Genomic DNA, 26,957 nt, shown 5'->3' on the forward strand with positions numbered 1-26,957 from the left:
GTAGTTTGCCTCCGGTGATGCATTGGGCAGACCGCACCACTCTCTGGAGAGCCCTGCGATTGCGGGCGGTGCAGTTGCCGTACCAGGCGGTGATACAGCCCAACAGGATGCTCTCGATTGTGCATCTGTAAAAGTTTGTGAGGGTTTTAGGTGCCAAGTCAAATTTAATCAGCCTCCTGGGGTTGAAGAGGCGCTGTTGAGCCTTCTTCACCACACTGTCTGTGTAGGTGGACCATTTCAGATTGTCAGTGATGTGTAAGCCGAGGAACTTGAAGCTTTTCACCTGCTCCACTGCGGTCCCCTCAAAGTGGATAGGGGCGTGCTCCCTCTGCTGTTTCCTGAAGGTCCACGATCAGCTCCTTTGTTTTGTTGATGCTGGGTGAGAGGTTATTTTCTTGGCACCACACTCCCAGGGCCCTCACCTCCTCCCTGTAGGCTGTCTCGTCATTGTTGGCAATCAGGCCTACAACCGTTTGTCTCGTTTGCAAACTTGATGATTGAGTTGGAGGCGTGTGGCCACGCAGTCATGGGTGAACAGGGAGTACAGGAGGGGGCTGAGCACGCATCCTTGTGGGGCCCAAGAGTTGAGGATCAGCAAAGTGGATGTGTTGTTTCCTACCTTCAACACATGGGGGGGCAGCCCGTCAGGAAGTCCAGGACCCAGTTGCACAGGGCAGGGTTCAGGTCGATGGCCACGAGCTTAATTTTTTTATTTCACCTTTATTTAACCAGGTAGGCAAGTTGAGAACAAGTTCTCATTTACAATTGTGACCTGGCCAAGATAAAGCAAGCAGTTTGACACATACAACAACACAGAGTTACACATGGAGTAAAACAAACATACAGTCAATAATATAGTAGAAAAATAAGTCTATATACAAAGTGAGCAAATGAGGTGAGATAAGGGAGGTAAAGGCAAAAAAGGCCATGGTGGCGAAGTAAATACAATATAGCAAGTAAAACACTGGAATGGTAGATATGCAGTGGAAGAAAGTGCAAAGTAGAAATAGAAATAATGGGGTGCAAAGGAGCAAAATAAATAAATACAGTAGGGGAAGAGGTAGTTGTTTGGGCTAAATTGTAGATGGGCTATGTACAGGTGCAGTAATCTGTGAGCTGCTCTGACAGCTGGTGCTTAAAGCTAGTGAGGGAGATAAGTGTTTCCAGTTTCAGAGATTTTTATAGTTCGTTCCAGTCATTGGCAGCAGAGAACTGGAAGGAGAGGCGGCCGAAGGAGGAATTGGCTTTGGGGGTGACCAGAGAGATATAGCTGCTGGAGCGCGTGCTACAGGTGGGTGCTGCTATGGTGACCAGCGAGATGAGAAAAGGGGGAACTTTACCTAGCAGGGTCTTGTAGATGACCTGGAGCAAGTGGGATTGGCAACGAGTATGAAGCGAGGGCCAGCCAACGAGAGCGTACAGGTCGCAGTGGTGGGTAGTATATGGGGCTTTGGTGACAAAACGGACAGCACTGTGATAGACTGCATCCAATTTATTGAGTAGGGTATTGGAGGCTATTTTGTAAATGACATCGCCGAAGTCGAGGATTGGTAGGATGGTCAGTTTTAGGAGGGTATGTTTGGCAGCATGAGTGAAAGATGCTTTGTTGCGAAATAGGAAGCCAATTCTCGATTTAACTTTGGATTGGAGATGTTTGATGTGAGTCTGGAAGGAGAGTTTACAGTCTAACCAGACACCTAGGTATTTGTAGTTGTCCACATATTCTAAGTCAGAACCGTCCAGAGTAGTGATGCAGGATGGGTGGGCAGGTGCATGCAGCAATCGATTGAAGAGCATGCATTTAGTTTTACTTGTATTTAAGAGCAGTTGGAGGCCACGGAAGGAGAGTTGTATGGCATTGAAGCTCGTCTGGAGGGTAGTTAACACAGTGTCCAAAGAAGGGCCAGATGTATACAGAATGGTGTCGTCTGCGTAGAGGTGGATCAGAGACTCACCAGCAGCAAGAGCGACATCATTAATGTATACAGAGAAAAGAGTCGGCCCAAGAATTGAACCCTGTGGCACCCCCATAGAGACTGCCAGAGGCCCGGACAACAGGCCCTCCAATATGACACACTGAACTCTATCAGAGAAGTAGTTGGTGAACCAGGCGAGGCAATCATTTGAGAAACCAAGGCTGTTGAGTCTGCCGATGAGGATGTGGTGATTGACAGAGTCGAAAGCCTTGGCCAGGTCAATGAATACGGCTGCACAGTATTGTTTCTTAACGATGGCGGTTAAGATATCGTTTAGGACCTTGAGCGTGGCTGAGGTGCACCCATGACCAGCTCTGAAACCAGATTGCATAGCGGAGAAGGTGAGGTGGGATTCGAAATGGTCGGTAATCTTTTGTTGAGTTGGCTTTCGAAGACTTTAGAGAGGCAGGGTAGGATAGATATAGGTCTGTAGCAGTTTGGGTCAAGAGTGTCCCCCCCTTTAAAGAGGGGGATGTCCGCAGCTGCTTTCCAATCTTTGGGAATCTCAGACGACACGAAAGAGAGGTTGAACAGGCTAGTAATAGGGGTAGCAACAATTTCGGCAGATAATTTTAGAAAGAAAGGGTCCAGATTGTCTAGCCCGGCTGATTTGTAGGGGTCCAGATTTTGCAGCTCTTTCAGAACATCAGCTGACTGGATTTGGGAGAAGGAGAAATGGGGAAGGCTTGGGCGAGTTGCTGTGGGGGGAGCAGTGCTGTTGACCGGGGTAGGGGTAGCCAGGTGGAAAGCATGGCCAGCCGTAGAAAAATGCTTATTGAAATTCTCAATTATAGTGGATTTATCGGTGGTGACAGAGTTTCCTATCCTCAGTGCAGTGGGCAGCTGGGAGGAGGTGCTCTTATTCTCCAAGGACTTTACAGTGTCCCATAACTTTGAGTTTGTGTTGCAGGAAGCAAATTTCTGCTTTAAAAAGCTCGCCTTGGCTTTTCTAACTGCCTGTGTATATTGGTTTCCAACTTCGATGCTAATGTATGCATTAATGATGAGCTCGGGGGTACTATGGTGTTGAATGCTGAGCTATAGTCAATGAACAGCATTCTTACATAGGTATTCCTCTTGTCCAGGTGGGATAGGGCAGTGTGATGGCGATTGCATCGTCTGTGGATCTATTGGGGATGTAAGCAAATTGAAGTGTGTCAGGTAAAGTAGAGGTGATATGATCCTTGACCAGTCTCTCAAAGCGCTTCATGATGACAGAAGTGAGTGCTACGGGGCTATAGTCATTTAGTTCAGTTACCTTTGCCTTCTTGAGTACCGGAACAATGGTGGACATATTGAAGTATGTAGGGACAGCAAGAGATTGAATATGTCTGTAAACACTCCGGCCAGATGGTCTGCGCATGCTCTGAGGACGCGGCTAGGGATGCCGTCTGGGCCAATTTATTACATTCTTCCAAATAGTAAAAGTGTGTATTACCATCACATACAAAGATGCCAGAAAACTGTATTCCTTCCGAATGAACAGCCTCCCTAATGTATCCATCCAGTGAGCCTGAGCAGAAGCCTGAGGTATTTCTGTGTTTGGGATACAGCCTGAGATTTTTTGGGGGGTAATTCGCAAATTACTTTGACTTCGGTGAGGACCCGTAGGGAGGATATCTTGTTACCAGGGCAGCCAGGAAGAAGCTACGCCACGGGGATAGCTATGTGTGAGTATTTATTGGACTCCTTTCTAAAAAAGGAATCGGAATCATTCAATATGCTAACCAACTATTCGAAATATAGCTAGGTCAATATAGCTAAATATTATTGCTATCTAACGTTAGCTAGGTACGTGCCATAGACAGTCCATTATGTCTGTGCAAGCCAGTCACATCTGGTTCCATCTTCGTCTCACCCGTTCTTGCCATAACAGGTCATGTTAGGTACCGTTAGCTAGCTAACGAGATATCTAATGTCACCTAGCGCCATTTAAACTCATGTAATTAACGTTAATGTTATGTTAAAGCTACGTTATACAGATGTTAGCTATAACATTTGGACACAAACGTCACATACTAAAAATAGGTCGTGACCAGAAGCGAAGTTGCAGCGCGAGATGTTGTTGCGCCCTGGGCCAGAGTTAAAATCAATGCAAACGCAAATATTGTCACATTCACTGGCAAGCGGTTTCTATTGTTGTTGTTGTTGTTGTTGTTGTTGTTGTTGTTGTTGTTACATTTGGTCACGTGCATTATCGGTTACTATAATATATCCCCCACCATATGCATTCATTATCCCTTTACGCTAGCTAGTTTGCTAAGACATACTTTTTCAGTCCTCACTCCTCCTCTTGCGTGTTGCAGCCAATGACATGCCAATCACTGGCTTCATCCCTAGGAGCAGCAATGACCATCTGGAAGGTTTAGTTTAGTAAGGCCACTGTGGAGTGCCTGGTCCAGAGCCACCATCACCATGGGTACAGCCTCCTCCCTGGTGAGCCCTGGGGAGGTGATAGAGGATGCGTATGGGGGCGAGGGTGGGGAGGCCTGTGAGATACCTGTGGAGGTCAAACCTAAAGCCCGCCTCCTGCGGAGCTCCTTTCGCCGAGGGCCCAGGGTGATTGGGGCCAGCTTCAAATCTACAGGCTCTGTGGACCTGGAGTACACCGCCGAATACGAACGGCTCCGCAAGGAGTATGAGATTTTCCGGGTCAGCAAGAACAATGAGATCACCTCCATGCAGAAGAAGGAGGCCAAGCTGGACGAGGAGAACAAGAGGCTGAGAGCTGAGCTGCAGGTGAGAGCAGGGCCACTGTTTTAAAAAGGGTTGACATTTAGTAGGAAAAAGTATGAAAATGTATGCACTCTACTGTAAGTCGCTCTGGATAATACCATCTGCTAAATAACTAAAATGTGATGTAAATGTACCCTCTGTCCATATAGCCTCATCTTATTCATTCTGATCTAAAATGCACAACTGATCCTAGATCAGAGTCTAAGATTCCCCTGTTCTGAGATTCTTTGTGAATACAGGCCCATAACTTTTACAATGAATGGGCCAGGTAGGTAGACAATAGCCTGTCTTTTGATTTCCTCTGTCAAGAGTCCAGTTCAGGGGCCATGTATCAAGCATCTCATAATAAGAGTGCTGATCTAGGATCAGGTCTTCCCTGGCCATGTCATCTTATTGTACTACTTGTCACTAACAGTGATGATCGTCATGTTTCTTCCAGGCTCTGCAGAAGACCTACCAAAAGATCCTGAGGGAGAAGGAGAGTGCCCTGGAGGCTAAGTACCAAGCCATGGAGAGAGCTGCCACCTTTGAGCACGACAGGGACAAAGTCAAACGACAGTTTAAGGTATCCCCAATAGCTAGCTGTTACTCCCAGGCAAACACACAGTAGGGCACATAATAGAGAGTAGGGCGTAACAATACCCTAGTGTGATGTTCCATCTGGGATTTGAACCAGCAACCTTCTGATCTCAAGTCAGCTACTTAACCTACGGCTCATCATTATGAAACCATAACATTCCCCTCTGTGGCCTGGCTAGTCTAGCGGTAATGCCTAGCCTCCAGCACACATGTCGACGGTGTCAGCATAGATTCAAATCCGGCCTACTGCTCTTTGACTCAACCTCTCTCTATCTTTCCCCACTATCATTCTCTATCTGTTGAAGAAAATTGTTAAATATCTTAACATGTATATTTAAAAAAAAAAAAAAAAAGAATCTTCTCTAAATGTCAGATCTTCCGGGAGACCAAAGAGAAGGAGATCCAGGACCTGCTGCGAGCCAAGAGGGACTTGGAGGCCAAGCTACAGCAGCTGCAGGCTCAGGGCATCATGGTGTACGACCCGGACGACTCGGATGACGATGACAACCACACCACTGTCACGGGTAAAGGACAAAACAGATTGTGCCGACGAACGGTTAAAAGCAGCGGGTGGCATTTTTTTCCCCTCCCATTTCCCATAAATTCTACATGTTGAATCACCACCGTTCGTCGCAGGGGATCTACTGAGCACAGCCGACGTTCGTTATATCTTTAAGGCCACCCTCCATCTCACACATGTAGAGCCCCATAGGAATGAATATGGCAATTCCAGTATTTCAATGCAGTCAAATGGGGAAATGAATAGTGCAACTAAAGTATTTAAAAAAATCCAGATTTTATCAAAATTGCTGAACAGTTTACTTAAAACTTGTCAAAGTATGAAACAAGTAACGCTTCACAATCATCTCAATTCCTCAAACGTCAGTGACTCAAAAAGCTGACGCAGTCGTCTGTAATTTGCCTGTCTCAAGCTGCAGGGACTCCGTGTGATTACTGGGGTGGTGGAGTGCTGGGCAGTGAGCCCTCTATGGGCAGCATGATGCAACTGCAGCAGACCTTCAGAGGACCAGAGTTTGCCCACAGCTTGTGCGATGTGGAGGGCCCGTTTGCCAATGTCAGCAGAGGTAAGCAAGGGTTTGATCTTTACACATTTGTATGTATTTGAGCCTTGGTGTCTCAGCTGGTTATATACTGTATGTGTTTTGTGTATATAAACGTGTTCTTGAGAGGGTGAAAGCTATTGTTTAGGCCACTTCACACCCAACTGGTACAGAATCTTAGCGACTATGTGGTCATGCACTAGGAACACAAGGTCTATGGGGTGGGTTAGCGCTATCGGCCATTTTGGGTTCAAGTGGGTTAATTGCTGCAAGCTTGTTGAAAAGTAATTGGCAGAGTGTGTGTGTGTGTGTGTGTGTGTGTGTGTGTGTGTGTGTGTGTGTGTGTGTGTGTGTGTGTGTGTGTGTGTGTGTGTGTGTGTGTGTGTGTGTGTGTGTGTGTGTGTGTGTGTGTGTGTGTGTGTGTGTGTGTGTGTGTGTGTGTGTGTGTGTGTGTTTCAGATGACTGGGACGCTGCTGTGGCCAGTCTGCTGCAGGTGTCTCCTCACGTGTCCCAGGCGTTATGGAGCAACACGGTGCGCTGCTACCTGATCTCTACCCAGGAGACACAGGCAGAGCTGGACATCTTCACCCAGGTACTGGTACACCAGGGATTGAAATGAAAGGGATAAGTTCACTCAAATGTTTTTAGGTGACCTATCCCTTTAAGGGTTTGGGGCACTGGCCAGCTCGACTAGTAGACCTGCTTGGAATTCTACTAGCCAAGGTTCCAAAATCGGTGTCATATTGTCACATTTTCTACTAGCCGGGTCTGAAAAGTACTAGCGTCTACCGCGCTAGCTTAATTTACTTGCCGACAATGAATTCACCCTGAAGTACTTTTCGTCTGGCTATATAACACATCTCTCTTCACCTCTCTCTCTTCCTATCTCATTTCTTTCTTCTTTCCTTCCGCAGAGCTACTCTCCCAGGCTGCGGAGTCTCTGTGAGGGGCTGGGCCATTTCTACCTGAACATCTGTTTCCCTGAGGAGAGTGCAGCCTCCTATGCACTGGAACGCAGACAGGAGATGGAGAGGAGCTCTGTGTGTGTGCTCCTCCTTAAATCCTCCGTCACGAGGTCCGTGATTCCCTATATAACTGCTGTTTGACCACGTACTGCTGACCACGTCATGAAACAATTCGCCCGCTTCAATGGGGCAGAAGGCAGTGTGTTGTGATTCTGGTTGGCCAGATAACTAGCAACAATGACGAGAACCTGCTTTGTGGGGAATCGCAGGTGGCTCGTTTCAGCTCCTTTCGTCTTGTTCTTGATAGCTTGTCTTGTTTTTAGGTGTTTTGACTGATGTCACAACAATGCTAATATGGCTACAATTTGCTAGCTAGCTAACCAACAACTGTAATGATGTATTTGAGAGACAACAATTGCTCATTTAAATAAATATTTAGAGACAAAATATAGTTTACACGCTGTCAACAATCTAAGCCAACCCCGTCTATTTTTATCCATAGTTGCACACCCGTCCGGTTGGTTGCTAAGCAACCAACCCGTCCATGTGCCCTATATAGGGAATAGGGTGCCAATTGGGACACAGGCAGGGCAACCTCTGAGTTTCTCTGTGGCTCCCTCTCTTCTGCACTACCAGGTTAGAGGGACGTGAAGTGCTGCTGTTATAGGCTATAGCATGTTGTAACATGTTCTAACAGGTTGTAGTGTGTTACTCAGTGTGCCTTTTGTGTGTGTGTGTTATAGTTGTGTGTTGGAGGATGCGGAGGAGGCCTTTGTGAAGAACCCAGACGGTCATCCCCTGGTACTCTACCTCAGGACCGTGGAGGCCCACCCTCTCAGCGGCCCCACCAGACAACTGCTGGAGAGGGTCAACGCCGCAGACAAGGCAGCCAAAGTCAAGGTAGCCAATGGCATACGAATGTGGTCTGTGTGGTCCAGCGGTTAGTGTCTGCGGCACACACGTATACCAGAGTCGACATGAGTTAGAATCCAACCCATTGCTTTTCTGACTTGCAATTCCTCCTACCTTTTACTCTCTCCTCTTCACAGGCCTATGTCAATAATGAAATCAATAGAACAAATCTATCTTTGCGAAACGCAAACACAACATTGAGCAATTAGGGTTAAGTGCCTTGCTCGAGAGCATCCTGACCAGTTGCATTCCTGCCTGGTATGGCAACTGCTCGGCATCTGACCGTAAGGCGCTACAGAGGGTAGTGCGTACGGCCCAGTACATCACTGGGGCCAACCTTCCTGACATCCAGGACCTATATACTAGGTGGTGTCAGAGGAAGGCCTAAAACATTTTCAAAGACTTGTTTTTACACTGCTGCTACTCGCTGTTTATTTATGCATAGATATGCATAGTCACTTCGCACATTGACTCGGTAGCCTCCTTATTGTTATGTCATTTTCTTGTAACTTTCAGAAAACATATATATATTTTTTTCACTTTAGTTTATTTAGTAAATATTTCCTGAACTCTATTTATTGAGCTGCATTGTTGGTTAAGGGCTTGTAAGTAAGCATTTCACGGTAAGAATACCTGTTGTATTCGGCACATGTGACAAATAAAATTTGATTTGATTTGCTCAAGGGGACATCGACAGATTTTTCACCTAGTCAGCTCGGGGATTCGAACCAGCGCCCTTTCGGTTACTGGCCAAACAGTTTTAAGCGCTAGGCTACCTTCTGCCCCAACACCTGAAAATCTTGAGCTGAGTATGCCAGTTCCAGATATTCATATGTTATATATCGTATGTTAAATATATGATATTCATTCCACTATGTATACATACATATACAGAGGGGTAGAATAAGGGACTGGCATACTGGGTGTTGTGGTTGTGGTATGCAAAGATTGATTTGTTCTATTGGCAGAAATTGTCGTATTGTGTTTTATGGCAATATCAGAACTGAAGATTCCATGGTGTATGGATGTCCTATAGCCTGACTATTATACCACTGTGCCACTTCCATAGGTAGTGGACCATGGTGGCTCCCCAGAGGAAGGAGCGTCTATGATCTACACTCAGCTGGAGAAAGTAATCAAACAGGTAGGCCTACAAACCCTATGGGGCCTGGTCAAAAGTAGTGCACTATACTAGATACACTCTTAGAAGAAAAGAAAAAAGAACCTGAAATGGGTTCCCCATAGGAGAACCCTTTGAATAACCCTTTTTAGTTCCAGGTAGAACCTTTTTGGTTCCAGGTAGCCCTTTTGGGTTTCATGTAAAAACCCTTTCCACAGAAAGTTCCTATGGGGACAGCAGAAGTACCCTTTTGGAACCCTTTTTTCTAAGAGTGTAGTGTACCTTTTGTCTCTATCCCTCCCTCTCTGTCAGGAGCTGCTGGGTTTGGAGGGCAGCGACGTGGACGGTAAGGATTCGGGGATAGACGAGGGGCGCGAGGAGGATTCGGGGGACGTGCTGTGGGACCTGCATGATGAGCAGGAGCAGATCGAGGCCTATCAGCAAGCCTGCAGCGCCGCAGCTCAACTGGGCTTCCAGAAGGTGGGGCTCTCGCTCTCTGCCTCTGCCTCTCTCTCTCTCAAGCTCAGTAGGAAGGCATGATTTTATTTATAGGATTTTGTGACTAAAAGGTTATTTTACTCGTTGATGAATTTGCACGTCATCGTCACAGTTTCCCCTCTGTACTGAACATGCTGTATTTTGAAAACTTTGGAATGCATTACCAGTGGACAAATTGACAAAATACTAAAACATACGTTTTTGAGTAAAATATCCCTTTAAGGTGAAATATTCCAAATGATGACTAGCAGTGATAAAGTGTAATAGATGAGTGTTAACTTTAGTAATAACGGCTGCTCGTGTGGGTGAGAGGAGCTTCTGCATGACGGGTGATGCCATGCTCTGTCCTCAGTACATAGATCGTCTGAACGACATGGTGGCAGCCCCTCCACCCACCCCTCCACTGCTGGTATCAGGGGGACCCGGCTCTGGGAAGTCTCTCCTGCTGTCCAAATGGTAAGAGCTCAGCCATTATCCATTGAAAAACGACCTTTTACATTATTTGACCTTAAGCGTTAATAATCAATCAATCAACTCAATTCTTCTTCCAGGATTGAGCTGCAGCAGAAGCACTCCCCCAACACGTTGTTCCTGTACCATTTTGTGGGGCGACCTCTTTCCACCAGCTCTGAGCCCGTACTCATTATTAAACGCCTCACTGTCAAGCTGCTGCAACATTTCTGGTCCATCTCTGGGTTATCCATGGACCCCTCCAAGATCCTAGAGGAGTTCCCTCGCTGGCTAGAGAGACTGTCTTCCAGACACCAAGGCAACATCATCATCATCATCGACTCCATTGACCAGATACAGGTACCAGGCTACTGCCACAGTAAGACCGTAGAGAGACGAACGCGTCGGGGAATGGAGGTCGTTCGGGGAAACACTGAAATGTCCGTAACTTTGAAATTCACTTAAGAAAACGCCTCAAAACCTTTATAGAAAATATTGATTGTGTATTTACACGGGTTTTCGAATCATTTCGAATCATTTAGCCAGATACTGTAAATATTGTATGTGTTTTTAGCAACATGTAATTGACATTTACGGCGCATAGAATGTCCCTGTTTTTATATTACCAGTTAACAGGTCAGTTTGTTACTCTGAGGTTTGTATCTTTGATATTATACTGTATTTTCCCTCAGCAAGCAGAGAGGCACATGAAGTGGCTGATCGACCCCTTGCCGGTCAACGTCAGAGTGGTGGTGTCTGTCAACGTGGAGACCTGTCCCCAGGCCTGGAGGTAGAGTACACAACTTGGCAGTTAGTCCATACAAAATGACTCCAGATCAGTACTATGTCAACATATGTAATGCCTATGCATTGCTAATGTAGTGCCTAAGTAATGCCTGGAAGAAGGGTACACCTATGTATAATGTTATAGATATGTATCGTGTGGCCTATATAGGCCCAATGCCTATGTAGTGCCTATGTATTTTGGGGTATGATATATATATATATATATATATATATATATATATATATATATATATATATTAGTTCCTATGTAATGCCTATGTATTGTGGCCTAATAGTGATTGTGTGATATGACTGTTGTTTCCCAGACTGTGGCCCACCCTCCACCTGGACCCCCTGAACCCCAGAGAGGTGAAGAGTGTCATCAACACGGAGTGCCTGGCAGCTGACGTCAAACTCACTAAAGACCAGGTGGGTGTCAAACTGATATCACTTTGTTACTACTGGAAGTTCAGTGTAAAAAATAAAAAAAGGCCAAATCACCTTTTTAAGTAACGTACATTGAACCAAATAATTGAGTTTATTTGACCATGCAATTTTAAACAGGCACCGCATGCCCCCATCGCTCCCATTTTAGATTTTTAGCTAGTGGTGTTTAAAATTAGCTGAAGTTTGTAGTGGCTGTTTCAAAAGAATCAAACCATGGATTACAGTTTCTTCTGCTCCATGGACTCCTTTCCGGGTGGGGAACCATCTAATATCAATTAGTAAAATACTGAACTTCCCCTTTAACTCCATGACGAGAAGATTTGTGTGTGTCAAACGGTGACTGTGTGTCTGTGCGTTCAACAGGATAAGAAACTGGAGAGACACTGTCGCTCTGCATCCACATGTAACGCCCTGTATGTCACCCTGCTAGCCAAGATGATCACCAAGTGAGTAAACTGTGTGTGTGTGTGTGTGTGTGTGTGTGTGTGTGTGTGTGTGTGTGTGTGTGTGTGTGTGTGTGTGTGTGTGTGTGTGTGTGTGTGTGTGTGTGTGTGTGTGTGTGTGTGTGTGTGTGTGTGTGTGTGTGTGTGTGGTATTGTCTATAGATGTGTTGCGTTGTGTCCCAGCTGTAGGTGTGCCTGGTCGTTGGAGAAGACTCTAGAGCAGTGTCTGCTGTGTCAGGACACCATGTCTCTGTACAGCTTGGGCCTCAAGGTGGCGCTAGATTCTCTCAGCACAGACGGGGAGAGACACGTCATGAGAGAGGTAAGGGACCATCACTATCCACCACTACAGATGTAGGATCTTCATTTGCAACAGCAGGAAAATAATCCTGCAGCAACAGGAAATGTGAATTATTATTTGGATTATAATCAATGGACATTTTTGTAGGGGTTGATACATTTTTTGTTAGGGCAAATCTAGTCTGAAATGTCTGTAGAAATTACAAACTTTAGAAGCCTTTTTAAAACTCAAATACACTACAAGTTTGTATTTCCTGCTGTGCAAGACAATTCTCAGCAAATTGTTGCATCTCAAGGCCTCCCTAGTGGAACAGCGGTCTACTGCATCGCAGTGCTTGAGGCGTCTCAACAGACCCCGGTTCGGTACCAAGCTGTGTCACAACCGGCCCGTATCCAGTAGTTCCATAGAGCGGCGCACAATTGGCCCAGCGTTGTCCGGGTCAGGGGAGGGTTTGGCCGGGGGGGCTTAACTTGGCTCATCGCTCATCGCGCTCTAGTGACTCCTTGTGGCGAGCCGGGCGCCTGCAGGCTGACTTCTGTTGTCAGTTGAACGGTGTTTCCTCCGACACATTGGTGCGGCTGGCTTCCGGGTTAAACGGGCAGGTGTTAGGGAGCGCGGTTTGGAGGACGCATGACTCGACTTTCGCCTCTCCCGAGCCCGTTGGGGAGTTGCAGCGATGAGACAAGATCGTAATTGGATATGACAAAATTGGGGAGAAAAGAGGGGGGGTGAAAAAAAAAAGTATATGGTCAAAAGTAGTGCACTATATAGGGAATAGGGTGCCATTTGGGATGAAGACCGGGGCCTAAAATGTACTTTTTGGTCCACCAGCCACTGTGGCAGGTAGATTAAAAAAAATCTGCCAACCACTCAGATTTTTTTACCAGCCAACATTTTTGTTGCTGCCATAATTACATCAAAAAACACAAACAGATTACCATGCTTTGTAATGTTTCTATAACAATACATTTACTAGTAAGAATTAATGTGGTATAATGCTCAATTTCATTAAAATTTTTGTGACCTGAGTATTTTAATTAACAAAATCTCAGAGACAAAATGTTCAGCTGCCTGTTTTAAGGGCGGGAGGTTACTGTGGTAGAGCATGCAACACCAGGGTTGTGGGTTCGATTCCCACGGGGGACCAGTACGACAAAAGAATAATAATGTATGTACTCACTAATGTAAATCGCTCTGGATAAGAGCGTCTGCTAAATTACTCAAATGTTCATGTAAATGTATCGGGGACACTCGAGTCCTGTCACGTGTGTGTGAGATTTGGGATCTGACTAGGAAGTCACTTCGTTATCAGTTGAAGCAGCAGACTCAAACAAAACGTTGAAAAAATACCAAACTTTTGAACAAAACAATGTAAATAGCCAAAAAGCATGAGGTCAAAGTCTCACTTTGTAGAGACTGTGTAAATTACACCAACTTTTATGCCTGTGCGCAGTACCTCCAAAAATTAATCTATCAGCACTTCACTCATTGCGCACAGCTCCCATGCCAGGCATTGTTTCTGTGCGAGGTGGGATCCAGGATTCATATTTATTTGTACAATTAGCAGCTATGAAACAAAACAGCAGAAATACTTTGAAAACAGCTACTGCAGCATTTTTATAAACCTAACCCGCACATGTGGGCTCATACTGGACTTTACTATTTTTAATCACAAAAGGGAAAGGGGGATACCTAGTCAGTTGTACAACTCAATGCATTCAACTCCACATTTAACCCAATCACTCTGAATCAGATAATCTAATGCTCTCACTGTAGAGCCCTGTAAATTGACCACCCGCCAACGTGGCTGGTGAAATATACATTGTTACCCGCCAATACCTTAACCTGCCAATACTTTAACCTGCCAATACCTTAACCTAACTGCATTTGGCAGGTGGTGGGACATTCTGTTGTACCACTAACCACCGGAATAGTTTCACATGCCTTTTATTTAGAATGTGACATCAAGGGTTTTCCCAAGAATGTTGAAGCTGATTTATCTGTTCTGCTTTCCTTCATGTGGATGTGGATGTGTATGTGTGTGTGTGTTGATTCCCTCCCTCAGATGCTGTGTCTGGTGTGTGCCAGTCACAACGGTGTGAGTGAGTCGGAGGTGCTGGCGGTGTTTCCAGACCTGGGCCTGCCTGTCCTCTCCTCCCTCCTCTACACCCTACAGAGACTCTGTATCGTTGGCCTGGGCTGTGGACTCATCAGGTTCCAGCACCTACAGGTTAGCTTTCTGTCTCCCCTACAGACGCCATAGGATGAGAGCATTGAAATCCCCCTGTTTAGTCCACTGGCGGCAGTTTGTGAGTAATAGTCTCTCAAACTCTGAAACTCAGTGATGTTCAATGTAAGTGAGAGGCTTCACGCTGGCTTTCTGTTGACACCGTCTCTGTGCTTTAAGGCTGCGGAGGCCGTCCGGCTGGAGTTTATGGATGGAGGGACCTGCTCTCCTGCCTACAGAGAGAAGCTCATCCACTACTTCAGCCAGCAACTCAGGTCTGGCCAACCACTAGTAACATGACCAGCATCATGTTATGTCATAGAATTAATATTAGCAATATTGACTAGACTTTATCTTTGATGACACAATAAGTGTGTGTGTGTGTGTGTGTGTGTGTTCAGTCAGGACAGGGTGACATGGCGGGTGGCAGACGAGCTGCCCTGGCTACTCCAGCAGCAGGAGGACAGGGCCAAGCTGCAGCTCAGCCTCCTTAACCTCTTTGTCTCCCAGAACCTCTACAAGAGGTCAGACTTCTATATGACAATGAGACTGTTTGCCGTTCTACTGTTACTTTCTATGTCTTTTGGTTTTGACTTTGTCTGGGTAGTAGTATCGGTGATTTGATCTGTGCACAGAATTCACCTTGACTCAAATGTGCAACAATGAGATAAACGGGAACCATAAACATCAATTAATGTTCTGATATGTCTGATGTTCCTAGGGGCCATTTCTCTGAGCTGCTGGCCTACTGGCAGTATGTGGGCAAAGACAAGAGCTCCATGGCCACTGAGTACTTTGACTCTCTGAAGCACTATGAGAAGAGCTGTGAGAGTGAGGACAGCATGATCAGGCTGGGCAACCTGTATGAGACACTGGGTCGCTTCCTCAAAGACTTGGGCCTGCTCAGTCAGGTATGTGAGTAGTAAAATGGCCGCCAGTCCACCCAGTACAGACCCATTGATTTGAATGGGGGATTTATGTTCTATGGGTACGTGACCGTATTCAGACCCCTTGACTTTTCCCACATTTATTTACGTTACAGACTTATTCTAAAATGGATTAAATTGTTTTCCCCCCCCCCCTCATCAATCTATACACAATACCCCATAATGACAACGCAAAAACAGGTTTTTAGACATTTTTGCAAATGTATTCAAAATAAAAAACAGATATCAAATTTACATAAGTATTCAGGCCCTTTACTCAGTACTTTGTTGAAGCACCTTTAGCAGCAATTACTGCCTCAAATCTTCTTGGGTATGACACTACAAGCTTGGCTGCACAGCTATTTTCAGATCTCTCCAGAGATGTTCGATCGGGTTCACGTCAGCACTGGTTGGGCCACTCAAGAACATTCGGAGACTTGTCCCGAAGCCGTGTGCTTATGGTCATTGCCTTGTTGGAAGGTGAACCTTTGCCCCAGTCTGAGGTCCTGAGCACTCTGGAGCAGGTTTTCATCAAGGATCACTCTGTACTTTGCGCCGTTCATCTTTCCCTCGAATCTGACTAGTCTCCCAGTCCCTGCCGCTGAAAAACATCCTCACAGCATGCTGCCACCACCATGCTTCACCGTAGGGATGGTGCCAGGTTTCCTCCAGACCTGACGCTTGGCATGGTCTGAGAGTCCTTTGGGTGCCTTTTGGCAAACTCCAAGTTGGCTGGCATGTGTCTTTTACTGAGGAGTGGCTTCCATCTGGCCACTCTACCATTAAAGGCCTGATTGGTGGAGTGCTGCAGAGATGGTTGTCCTTCTGGAAGGTTCTCCCATCTCCTCAGAGGAACTCGCCGAGCTCTGTCAGAGTGAGAGGAAAAAAATATTTAATACATTTTAGAATAAGGCTGTAACGTAACAAAATGTGGGAAGGGGAAGGGGTCTGAATACTTTCCGAAATACACTGTATGTTGTCCTGCTGTCGACGTACTACATGATAAACGTGTCCGTCTGTCCTCCATCCATGTTTCGCCAGGCGGTAGCTCCCTTACAGAGGTCTCTGGAGATCCGGGAGACGGCCCTGGACCCGGACCACCCCAGTGTTGCCCTGTCCCTACACCAGCTGGCCGGGGTTTATGTCCAGTGGAGGAAGTATGGCAATGCAGAGCAGTTCTACAAGCAGGCCCTGGAGATCAGTGAAAACGCCTACGGCTCAGACCACGCCTGTGTCGCACGCGAATTGGACTCCCTGGCCATGCTCTACCAGAAACAGAACAAGTGAGTGTGTGTGTGTGTGTGTGTGTGTGTGTGTGTGTGTGTGTGTGTGTGTGAGTGAAGGGAGGTGTGTGGGTGGGTCTGTTTCAAGTAAAGTTACTTTGTGATTGATGGGTCATCTGTTAACAGGTATGAGCAAGCCGAAAAATTGAGGAAGAGGTCTGTGAGGATTCGCCAAAAGACTGCCCGCCAGAAAGGCCATATGGTGAGGACACATTAGTATGGTTGGTTGTCCCTCCTGCTTTATGGCTTTTTTGTGTGTACGCGCGTGTGTGTGTGTGTGTGTGTGTGTGTGTGTGTGTGTGTGTGTGTGGTGTGTGTGTGTGTGTGTGTGTGTGTGTGTGTGTGTGTGTGTGTGTGTGTGTGTGTGTGTGTGTGTGTGTGTGTGTGTGTGTGTGTGTGTGTGTGTGTGTGTGTGTGTGTGTGTGTGTTAATTACGGATCGGATCACTTTTTTTAAATTTTCGCCTAAAATGACAAATCTAACTGCCCTGTAGTTCAGGACCTGAAGCAAGGATATGCATAGGAAACACTTTGAAGTTTTTGGAAATGTGAAATTAATGTAGGAGAATATAACATTAGATCTGGTAAAAGATAATACAAAGAAAAAACGTATATTTTTTTTTGTACCATCGTATTTGAAATGCAAGAGAAAGGCCACAATGTATTATTCTTGTTTAGGCGCAATTTACATTTTGGACACTAGATGGCAGCTGTGTATGTGCAAAGTTTTAGACTGATCCAATGAACCATTGCATTTCTATTCAAAATGTTGTATCAAGTCTGCCCAAATGTGGCTAATTGGTTTATTGATACATTTTCAAGTTCATAACTGTGGACTCTCCTCAACAATATCATGGTATTCTTTCACTGTAAATTGGACAGTGCAGTTAAATTCTTGCTAATCTAAGCTTTCTGCCCATGTCAGATATGTCTATGTTCTGGGAAAATGTCTTGTTACTTACAACCTCATGCTAATCACATTATCGCACGTTAGCTCAACCGTCCCGTGGGGGGGGTCACCGATCCCGTAGAGGTTTTAATGCATACATATTACACACGTGTCTCTCTGCAAAATTACTTTAGTGTGTGTGTGTGTGTGTGTGTGTGTGTGTGTGTGTGTGTGTTCATGTGTAGTTGTGTGTAATGTGTATACATTAATAGTGAATTGACTGTGTCTCTATCTCTGCAGTATGGCTTCACTCTGCTGCGTCGGCGGGCCCTCCAGTTAGAGGAGCTGACTCTGGGTAAAGACACAGCAGATTGTGCCAAGACCTTCAACGAGCTGGGAGTCCTCTACTACCTCCAGAACAACCTGGAGTGAGTCAGTCCTTACACATCTACACTTAGTGTAGCTGTTAGCGATGATGCTAAGGATAACCTAAGGATACAAAGTAGTCTACACCTACCTGGCAGAGTGATATCATGATTATTTGCATCAATCCAGTGGCCATTTGTTTTGCAAACTTTGCAATCACATGAGCACTAGAGAAATATCGATAGCTAACCAAACAATGGTCTCTTGCTGGTGCTCACCTACATTAAAGGGCAACTACACCCCAAAATCCCAAATTATTTGATTTTTCCCAGACCTCAAAAGTGGTTTAAACATGGTTGTGGACTTAAAACATCACATTTTGTTGTTTTCCGAAAAAAGGAAACCAGGAAAAACAAAAAGGAGCAAATCAAATTTAGGAAAAAACTCTATGGAATTAGGCTAAAAATATCACAGATTTATATGGCCCTAAATATGGGACCTGTGAAATATGATGCCTCTGCTTGGCATTTAGCATTAAAGGAAATCTTTTGGTATTTGTTTCATTAGTCCATTGTTAATATAGTTCCAAAATACAGAAATCTGGCCCATATGATGCATTTTGCATCATATGTAACCGACCGCCTCGATTCGGTCATATGTAGCAAAATTTGAAATTGTGTTTACATTGGACAAAAGTAGACTCAGAGCTAGAAAATTGTATATCATACACTACATTTGAGGAACAATGGGAAAGTAATTCTGCTTTGAAAGTTGATAAACTTGTAACCCCACTTTTGAGAAAAAGGTCCTTGAATGTTTTGGTACACCTACTGGCGAGCTCTTCTTTGTCTACACCCATTGAGCATCGTTCACATCCTCTTAAGCTTTAGCCCCACCCATCTCTTTAAGGATTCACATGTGAGGCCATATGCTAAACAGTGAGTAAGGTACTGTAGTAAACAACCAAATATTTAAATACTAAAAGTGGTAAAAATAGTAGCCTACAATAGGGAAAAACTCCAGGTAAAAATACAATTTATATAGTCCTTGGCCTGTACTGTATCCTAATCTAACTTTTGTGCAGGTCATGTTGTTCTTCACATTACCACATGCACAGGATACAGAAGGTGTAAACGATACAGTGAAATGGTTGCTTGCATATTTGCATAGTAGCAATATCAAAAATAGAAAGTGTCCAGATAAAAATATTGTGTAAATATTTTATAATTATTAGATGATGCTTACCCTAGACACTAGGGGTGTGCCAAGTAGTCGACACAAAGTGAGTGTCGTAACGGATATGGGCAATTTTCTGGATACGATTATGATCCGAGTATTTTTTGTAATTATCTGTGATCGGGTGCCAGCACGCATATTTCTCGTGTCAGTCACAGAGTTTCTAAAACATATTGTACTGTCTTTGAGTCAGTCATGTGAGTCAGTCATGTGCGTGGTCTAAATAACTCAACTGGCTAGTTTGCCTGTCTGTAAAGAGAACGGTGGGCTATACGTTGATCCTGCTGCTCTGATTGGATAGAGTGAAGCTGTATTTTTCCATCCACTCGCTTCATCATTTACCCAATCACTTTTCCTTGCATGTTTTCGGTCTGCTCATTTAGATCGCTAGTATGGTAAGTCACATGGTGATGATGTTTGCTATCAAGGTGCATAATATCTAACAAGTGGGGCAAGGGTAGTAAAAATAGATGAAACGCTAATGCACATTCTCACTCAGTAACAGCAAACTTGGCTGCCGGCTGCAAACTGAGCACTCACATACACACACCCAGCCGTCCACTCGCTGCTCTAATCTGCATTTTTTTTGCAGTGAGAATGTGCAGGGAGGTATTTTTTCAAAGATCTATTTACGCATATTAAAACATTTCTGTTTCTTCCGATCACAAGTATCATCCGATGACTATCAACTGTCAATTTACGGATACAATTAGGAATACGAGTATGGCCATGTCGGCACAACCCTACCAGACACACTTGTCTAAATGGACGGTCATGTGAAAGAAATGCTATAACCACCCCCCCAGCCACATCTAAGTGGACGGGTCACTATTGTCTAGACATGTACACATGTTCACCCCCATGTACACATAATCACCCCCAGACACACCTGGCTAACTTGACGGGTCATGTAATCATCTGGCAAAGTGGAGTCTTTTGTTTAGACATGTAGCTAGCTAGCTAAACAATTAACCATAATCCCAACCTATACTACTAGCAATACAAACTGATTGTCATAGCTAACCACCATGGATGAAATGCTGTGGCTAAAACTAACCAACTAGGTTCAATGTTAGCTAGCTAGCTAACATTAGGCTATAACTAGCAATGCAAATGGTTTTCTGGGATACAAATAATATTACTACACAGATCATACACTTAACGTTAGTGAGCCAGCAAGCTAACGTTCGCTAGCTAGCTAACAGTACGTTTTAATTTGCAATGAAAACAACAACAACAAATTTTGACAAAATTTGAAATGTATAATATCTGAAAATTTAGCTAGACTCTTGACCGTATACATGGATGAACGCTTTTCGGCAGACTAGAACCCTTTTAACTCTGTTTTGTTTGTAAAGCTAAGGACAACTCAGAGTATGCTATTCTTTTCTTCTGAAATAGACTACATTTTCTTCATATCATGCTTCTTTAGATCTGTCTAAAATAAATAATGGATTTATTGTGAAGGTGTAGGCTATATTAAAAGGATTTATTAGGCTTTTTAAAATGGCTTGTAGGCTATGTTTGGAAGCCAGGAGATGCTAAATGTGTTTATGTTAATTAACCGTCAATTACCGTGAGACCGACAGTTATTTGCTTGACAATCACCGGCTTCCAAAGTTTTGTGACCGCCACAGCCCTAATCTCAGCCAATCATTGCTAATGGGAAGGTTCCTGTCTTTTTACGTGGCTAAACCAACAATTGTATTTTGTATTTACAGATGTCGTACAAGTTTGTTATTAAGGCACATGAATGTTCCAGAAGGCATTTCTGCCCAAAAAACACATTTTGAAGTAGTGATGCGCGACATACGCCTAGCTTCCTGAAACAGGTCACATGATGCTGCATTTTGCATCATATGATGCCAAATGCATCATGCGGGCCAGATTTCTGTATTTTGAAAGGCACGTATCTTGAAAACTTGATTGCTGACATGAAACACATTTTGGGACTTTATCAACAATGAACTAATGAAACAAATACCAAAATATTTTTTTTGGGGTGGCGTTGTCCTGGGGGTAAGGCCCTGCCTTAGACTAGCGTCCTGTCAAGGGGGTGTACAGTACGTGCAGGTTTATGCCCTAATGCGTTGTTCTGGCTTACGCAAGGCTTACTTACTAATTAACTTTTTCAAACCCTCCACTTTACAGCTGTTGTTATGTTTGATTGCCAAATGAAAGAAGGTAAAGTTTAACCAATGGTTTTCAATTTGATTTGTTTTTTAATGTATTTCACTAGCTAGCTACTCTAGCCACACTAGAAACGTTTAAAGTATTTTAACGATTTCAAATAGTATTTGATCCAAGGCCTCTCTCTGTGACCAGGGCGGCCAAAGTGTTCCTGACTCGTTCTCTGGAGATGCGTCAGCGTGTGTTGGGGCCGGACCACCCTGACTGTGCCCAGTCCCTCAACAACTTGGCGGCCCTACACACTGAGAGGAGAGAGTACGAGACCGCAGAGGACATGTACGAAAGAGCCCTGGACATCCGGAAGAGAGCCCTGTCCCCTGACCACCCCTCCCTGGCCTACACCCTGAAACACCTGGCAATGCTCTACAAACGCAGGGTGAGTTTAGGAGATGTGTCTAGCAAAGCCACCATGGGGCTGTTGAACAGACCCTATAAGGCGTAAAAACGAAGAGTAAGTTATACATTAAAGCAGTGGTATTCGAAGTCGGGATTGTGACCCTTAGTGTGTGTGTGGGGGGGGGTCCTTAGAATGGGGTCCCCGCTGAAATTGTTATACATTCAAATGCTTTTAGTCCACTCCAGATGTAGGATTAATGTGAGTGCAACCGTCCCATGTCTGGTAACTTTATGTGCATTGCTGTTTGAAAGTTAACCTAGAGATCTTGAATTCTTGTTCCTCACTCGCCTCAAATTCTATTCGCTTATAGCTTGTGTGTAATCCTGATTCGTGAGGCTGACAGGGGAGATGTTTGTGTTGTCCAGGGGAAGCTGGAGAAGGCTGTTCCTCTGTATGAGCTGGCTCTGGACATCAGGGAGAAGAGTTTTGGACCAAAACACCCCAGTGTGGCCACAGCATTGGTTAACCTGGCTGTACTCTACTGCCACCTGGTGAGAGGACCAACACTTCTAACAGTTAATTGCATAACAGACCTGTGTTCAAATACTTGAAAAATCCTTTCAAATACTTTATGCGTTTTCTTGAGTCTACCTGGAGTGTCAGAAGGTCGGGATTTGCAGTTTTGACTATTCTATTGGTTTATTAAGCTAGGCAAGCTCAAACAGGCACAAATAACGTTTCTGATTGTTGTTTTATGTATTTGAAACCCAGATCTTTTGCATACTACACAGCAAATTCTTCAGTGTTAAATCAACACTGAGTGTTACATTTAACACTGTTCCAGTGTCTATACGGGTCCACACTTTTCAGTGTTAAATTAACACACTGCCTAGAATAAAGCTTTATTTTCATATTTCCCAGGTTGCCTTCCCTTTTCAAGTGAATTGTTCAGTCGTGGCCAAAAGTTTTGAGAATGACACAAATATTAATTTTCACAAAGTCTGCTGCTTCAGTTTGTATGATGGCAATTTGCATATACTCCGTAATGTTATGAAGAGTGATCAGATTAATTGCAATTAATTGCAAAGTCCCTCTTTGCCATGCAAATGAACTGAATCCCCCCCCAAAAACATTTCCACTGCATTTCAGCCCTGCCACAAAAGGACCAGCTGACATCATGTCAGTAATTCTCTCGTTAACACAGGTGTGAGGACAAGGCTAGAGATCACTCTGTCATGCTGATTGAGTTCGAATAACAGACTGGAAGCTTCAAAAGGAGGGTGGTGCTTGGAATCATTGTTCTTCCTCTGTCAACCATGGTTACCTGCAAGGAAACACGTGCCGTCATCATTGCTTTGCACACAAAAAGGCTTCACAGACAAGGATATTGCTGCCAGTAAGATTGCACCTAAATCAACCATTTATCAGATCATCAAGAACTTCAAGGAGAGAGGTTCAATTGTTGTGAAGAAGGATTCAGGGCGCCCAAGAAAGTCCAGCAAGCGCCAGGACCGTCTCCTAAAGTTGATTCAGCTGTGGGATCGGGGCACCACCAGTACAGAGCTTGCTCAGGAATGGCAGAAGGCAGGTGTGAGTGCATCTGCACACACAGTGAGGCAAAGACTTTTGGAGGATGGCCTGGTGTCAAGAAGGGCAGCAAAGAAGCCACTTCTCTCCAGGAAAAACATCAGGGACAGATTGGTATTCTGCAAAAGGTACAGGGATTGGACTGCTGAGGACCGGAGTAAAGTCATTTTCTCTGATGAATCCCCTTTCTGATTGTTTGGGGCATCCGGAAAAAAGTTTGTCCGGAGAAGACAAGGTGAGCGCTACCATCAGTCCTGTGTCATGCCAACAGTAAAGCATCCTGAGACCATTCATGTGTGGGGTTGCTTCTCAGCCAAGGGAGTGGGCTCACTCACAATTTTGCCTAAGAACACAGCCATGAATAAAGAATGGTACCAACACATCCTCCGAGAGCAACTTCTCCCAACCATCCAGGAACAGTTTGGTGACGAACAGTGCCTTTTCCAGCATGATGGAGCACCTTGCCATAAAGCAAAAGTGATAACTATGCTGCTCGGGGGAACAAAACATAGATATTTTGGATCCATGGCCAGGAAACTCCCCAGACCTTAATCCCATTGAGAATCCTCAAGAGGCGGGTGGACAAAAAAAACCCCACAAATTCTGACAATCTTCAAGCATTGATTATGAAAGAATGGGCTGCCATCAGTCAGGATGTGGCCCAGAAGTTAATTGACAGCATGCCAAGACACTGAAGCAGCGAACTTTGTGGAAATTAATATTTGTTTCATTCTCAAAACTTTTGGCCACAACTGTAGAGTTACCACTCATGACTGTATCTGTTAGTGACAGATACATGGGCCTTTTATCAATTAGATTTACTCACCTCCTGCGTTGTCTCTCGCCTAATTTGAAAAAGATCAAAGTTAATCGAGGAGAGTCGGCGAGGTGAGTGACTGTGGATGGAAATGCACTTGCTTGAAATGAGACTGCCCTTCTCCAATCTCCAAATAGTTGTGTAATACATTTTATAGATAAAACAATAAGTAGCATATTGTCTTTAAACGTGTGCATGTTTTCTCCTTTGACAAAACTAAAGCTGACTCGAAGGGGGTGTGGCAGATTTCAAAGTCTTCCGCGGTAGGACACACATGAGTATCCTCGATGAAAGGGGGCTATCGAGGAGGGGAAGCACTCTTCCATTTGCCTACTCACGAATTGACACACTCCTCGTCCACTCAACCACTTATTGTTTTCTGGGTCATGGAGGAGAGAGTACGGAGGGCAGTCTTTTGCCCAAACGAGAGAACCCCATGGTTATTGCATTCATTCATTTTCAGTCCTGTGGCCTTCACCAAGTGAGATCCTAATTGAATATGTTATCATAAAAATGTGATTATTTAAGATAATACCCTAATACAGTGGCCTGAAACTCATGGTTTACAGGCTACATCAGGCCTGCAAGTCACATTATACTGGCTTGCAAAGTGAGTGGTATTTTTGGAATTTTTATTTATCTGCAACCTGCATTCAGAATGACTTCCAGGGTTGGAAAGACTAAAGTATGAAATTACCTCTGAAACAACCATTTCAGTAATGGGTGCAATAAGTCCAAGTAACAGATTGGGTTTGTTTAGAAAAATGCATGTTATTTATATTTGAGTAGCATAAGATTAATTAATCAATGTACATGCAGAAACATAGATATTGAAACAAACATTCTAAAAATCTACCTGCAATACAGCATGCTGGGAAATATAATGATGTGCGTGGTTTTGGTTCAACACTGGTTATTAACACCAAGATTGGAGTTCTTTTACACTAATGAGTGTTAATTTAACACCTGAATCAACACTAGCTAACACTGGCCAGTTTGCTTTGTAGGGAAATATGGGAACTGCTGGAAAGCATATAGTGGCATATGGTTTGATTTGAATAGATTTTCCATCCTAATTAGCTTTCAAGACTATCAAGACTGACTGTCTCTCCTTGCAGACTCTGTCTGGACATTTGCTTAAGTACTTATGTGATATCTGTGATGGGTCTGAGTGTGTTATTGTGTTTGGCAGAAGAAGCACAGTGAAGCGCTGCCCCTGTATGAACAGGCTCTCAGAGTGTATGAGGACAGTCTGGGACGCTCACACCCACGTGTCGGAGAGACGCTGAAGAACCTAGCTGTACTCAGGTGAGTACACACCACACAAACATACTGTGTACACACACACACACATATATGGAGCCGTCCCAGACACACAACCACCTTCTCTATTCTTTTATGTGCTTTAGAGGTCTCTGGAACGCACCCAGCATCACACAAACACTCAAAAAAGACATCACAATTTTAACTCGTATTTTTATTGATATAAAATAGACAGTATCCAAACTTACTATACCTACCAATCCTATATTTTCTATTTCATCTTATCTCACTTCTACTTCTACAAAATAGATCAGTGATTTACAGGAAGCCCATCTCTACAGCCAACACCCCCGGAATGGCTTCCAGTTTCTCCATCTCTTCATCACAAAAGACTTGTAAAACTCCCTCCTCACTTTCCTGTAGAACTCCACCTTGCGCCTCATCTCCATGTGCTTGTGGAACAGACAGCGTTTCTCCTGCTCAGTCAGGTGCTGGTTGTGGTAGTGGACACTGGCAATGTTTAGGGAGTGGGATTTCCAGTACCACTCACAATGCAAGCTCTCTGAGAAACTCAGGATGACCTGACCTAAAGTCACATACAAAACCAATTCTATATGTACATAAATGTATTTTAAACATGAAAAAAAATGTGTAATGAAACAAATTCTGGTAAGAATACAGTATTTGATTTTTACCATTTGATGATGCTATTTGAAGGTCTTGCAGGAAGATACTGATGACCCTGTGCAATCAATGGTTGGGACTGGTTATATTGCTGGGTGTGGAAACTCATAAAAAGAAATGTCCCTTTTTCAGGACCCTGTCTTTCAAAGATAATTCGTAAAAATCCAAATAACTTCAAAGATCTTCATTGTAAAGGGTTTAAACTGTTTCCCATGCTTGTTCAATGAGCCATAAACAATTAATGAACATGCACCTGTGGAACGGTCGTTAAGACACTAACAGCTTACAGACGGTAGGCAATTAACTTCTTAAAGTGTAGGGGGCAGTATTTTCACGGCCGGATGAAAAACGTACCCAAATTAAACTGGTTACTACTCTGGCCCAGAACCTAGAATATGCATATTATTAGTAGATTTGGATAGAAAACACTCTGAAGTTTCTAAAACTGTTTGAATGGTGTCTGTGAGTATATAACAGAACTCATATGGCAGGCAAAAACCTGAGAAAAATTCAACCAGAAAGTGGGAGATCTGAGAATTGTAGTTCTTCTTTCTAATCCCTATCGAAACTACAGTGTCTGTGGGGTCACGTTGCACTTCCTAATGCTTCCATTGGCTGTCAAAAGCCTTCAGAAAGTTTTTTCAGCGTTGTCCTGTTACCGGGCAGAGAATAGGAGCTCAGTCAATGAGTGGACTGCCTGGGGACAAAGGGATTGGTGATGTGCGATCCCGCGAGCGTGCCTTTCCTTCTTTTTTTCTGGAATGAATACGCTATTGTCCGGTTGGAATATTATCGCATTTTTACGTTAAAAATACCATAAAGATTGATCGTAAACAACGTTTGACATGCTTATAAGAACGGTAATGGAACATTTTGAC

At 44.3% G+C, this 26,957-nt stretch overlaps 1 protein-coding gene across 3 annotated transcripts in view; it reads left to right on the forward strand.

Moving 5' to 3' along the window:
* The first annotated feature begins 2,703 nt into the window (after positions 1-2,703).
* The window catches only part of nphp3 (nephronophthisis 3), a 29,971-nt gene continuing 5,717 nt past the window's right edge, over positions 2,704-26,957 (forward strand). Inside the window, exons 1-26 of one of the 3 annotated variants that reach the window (XM_014180713.3) lie at positions 2,710-3,646; positions 4,283-4,715; positions 5,152-5,277; positions 5,665-5,815; positions 6,224-6,376; positions 6,812-6,945; positions 7,268-7,428; positions 8,062-8,218; positions 9,300-9,374; positions 9,663-9,830; positions 10,201-10,304; positions 10,400-10,658; positions 10,991-11,088; positions 11,411-11,513; positions 11,895-11,977; positions 12,158-12,296; positions 14,341-14,505; positions 14,683-14,777; positions 14,904-15,026; positions 15,224-15,413; positions 16,470-16,711; positions 16,838-16,913; positions 17,900-18,027; positions 21,527-21,767; positions 22,154-22,279; positions 25,325-25,440. In XM_014180713.3, the coding sequence (XP_014036188.1) occupies positions 4,392-4,715; positions 5,152-5,277; positions 5,665-5,815; positions 6,224-6,376; positions 6,812-6,945; positions 7,268-7,428; positions 8,062-8,218; positions 9,300-9,374; positions 9,663-9,830; positions 10,201-10,304; positions 10,400-10,658; positions 10,991-11,088; positions 11,411-11,513; positions 11,895-11,977; positions 12,158-12,296; positions 14,341-14,505; positions 14,683-14,777; positions 14,904-15,026; positions 15,224-15,413; positions 16,470-16,711; positions 16,838-16,913; positions 17,900-18,027; positions 21,527-21,767; positions 22,154-22,279; positions 25,325-25,440 (3,737 nt within the window). In that variant the 5' untranslated portion in view covers positions 2,710-3,646; positions 4,283-4,391. Of the gene's footprint in view, positions 3,647-4,282; positions 4,716-5,151; positions 5,278-5,664; positions 5,816-6,223; positions 6,377-6,811; positions 6,946-7,267; positions 7,429-8,061; positions 8,219-9,299; positions 9,375-9,662; positions 9,831-10,200; positions 10,305-10,399; positions 10,659-10,990; positions 11,089-11,410; positions 11,514-11,894; positions 11,978-12,157; positions 12,297-14,340; positions 14,506-14,682; positions 14,778-14,903; positions 15,027-15,223; positions 15,414-16,469; positions 16,712-16,837; positions 16,914-17,899; positions 18,028-21,352; positions 21,386-21,526; positions 21,768-22,153; positions 22,280-25,324; positions 25,441-26,957 lie in introns of those variants that run through there. The other 2 variants (XM_014180712.3, XM_014180715.3) reach the window with 2 other exon arrangements.

The sequence above is a fragment of the Salmo salar genome, chromosome 29, assembly GCF_965601325.2.
Source record: "Salmo salar chromosome 29, fSalSal1, whole genome shotgun sequence".
Lineage (NCBI taxonomy): Eukaryota > Metazoa > Chordata > Actinopteri > Salmoniformes > Salmonidae > Salmo > Salmo salar.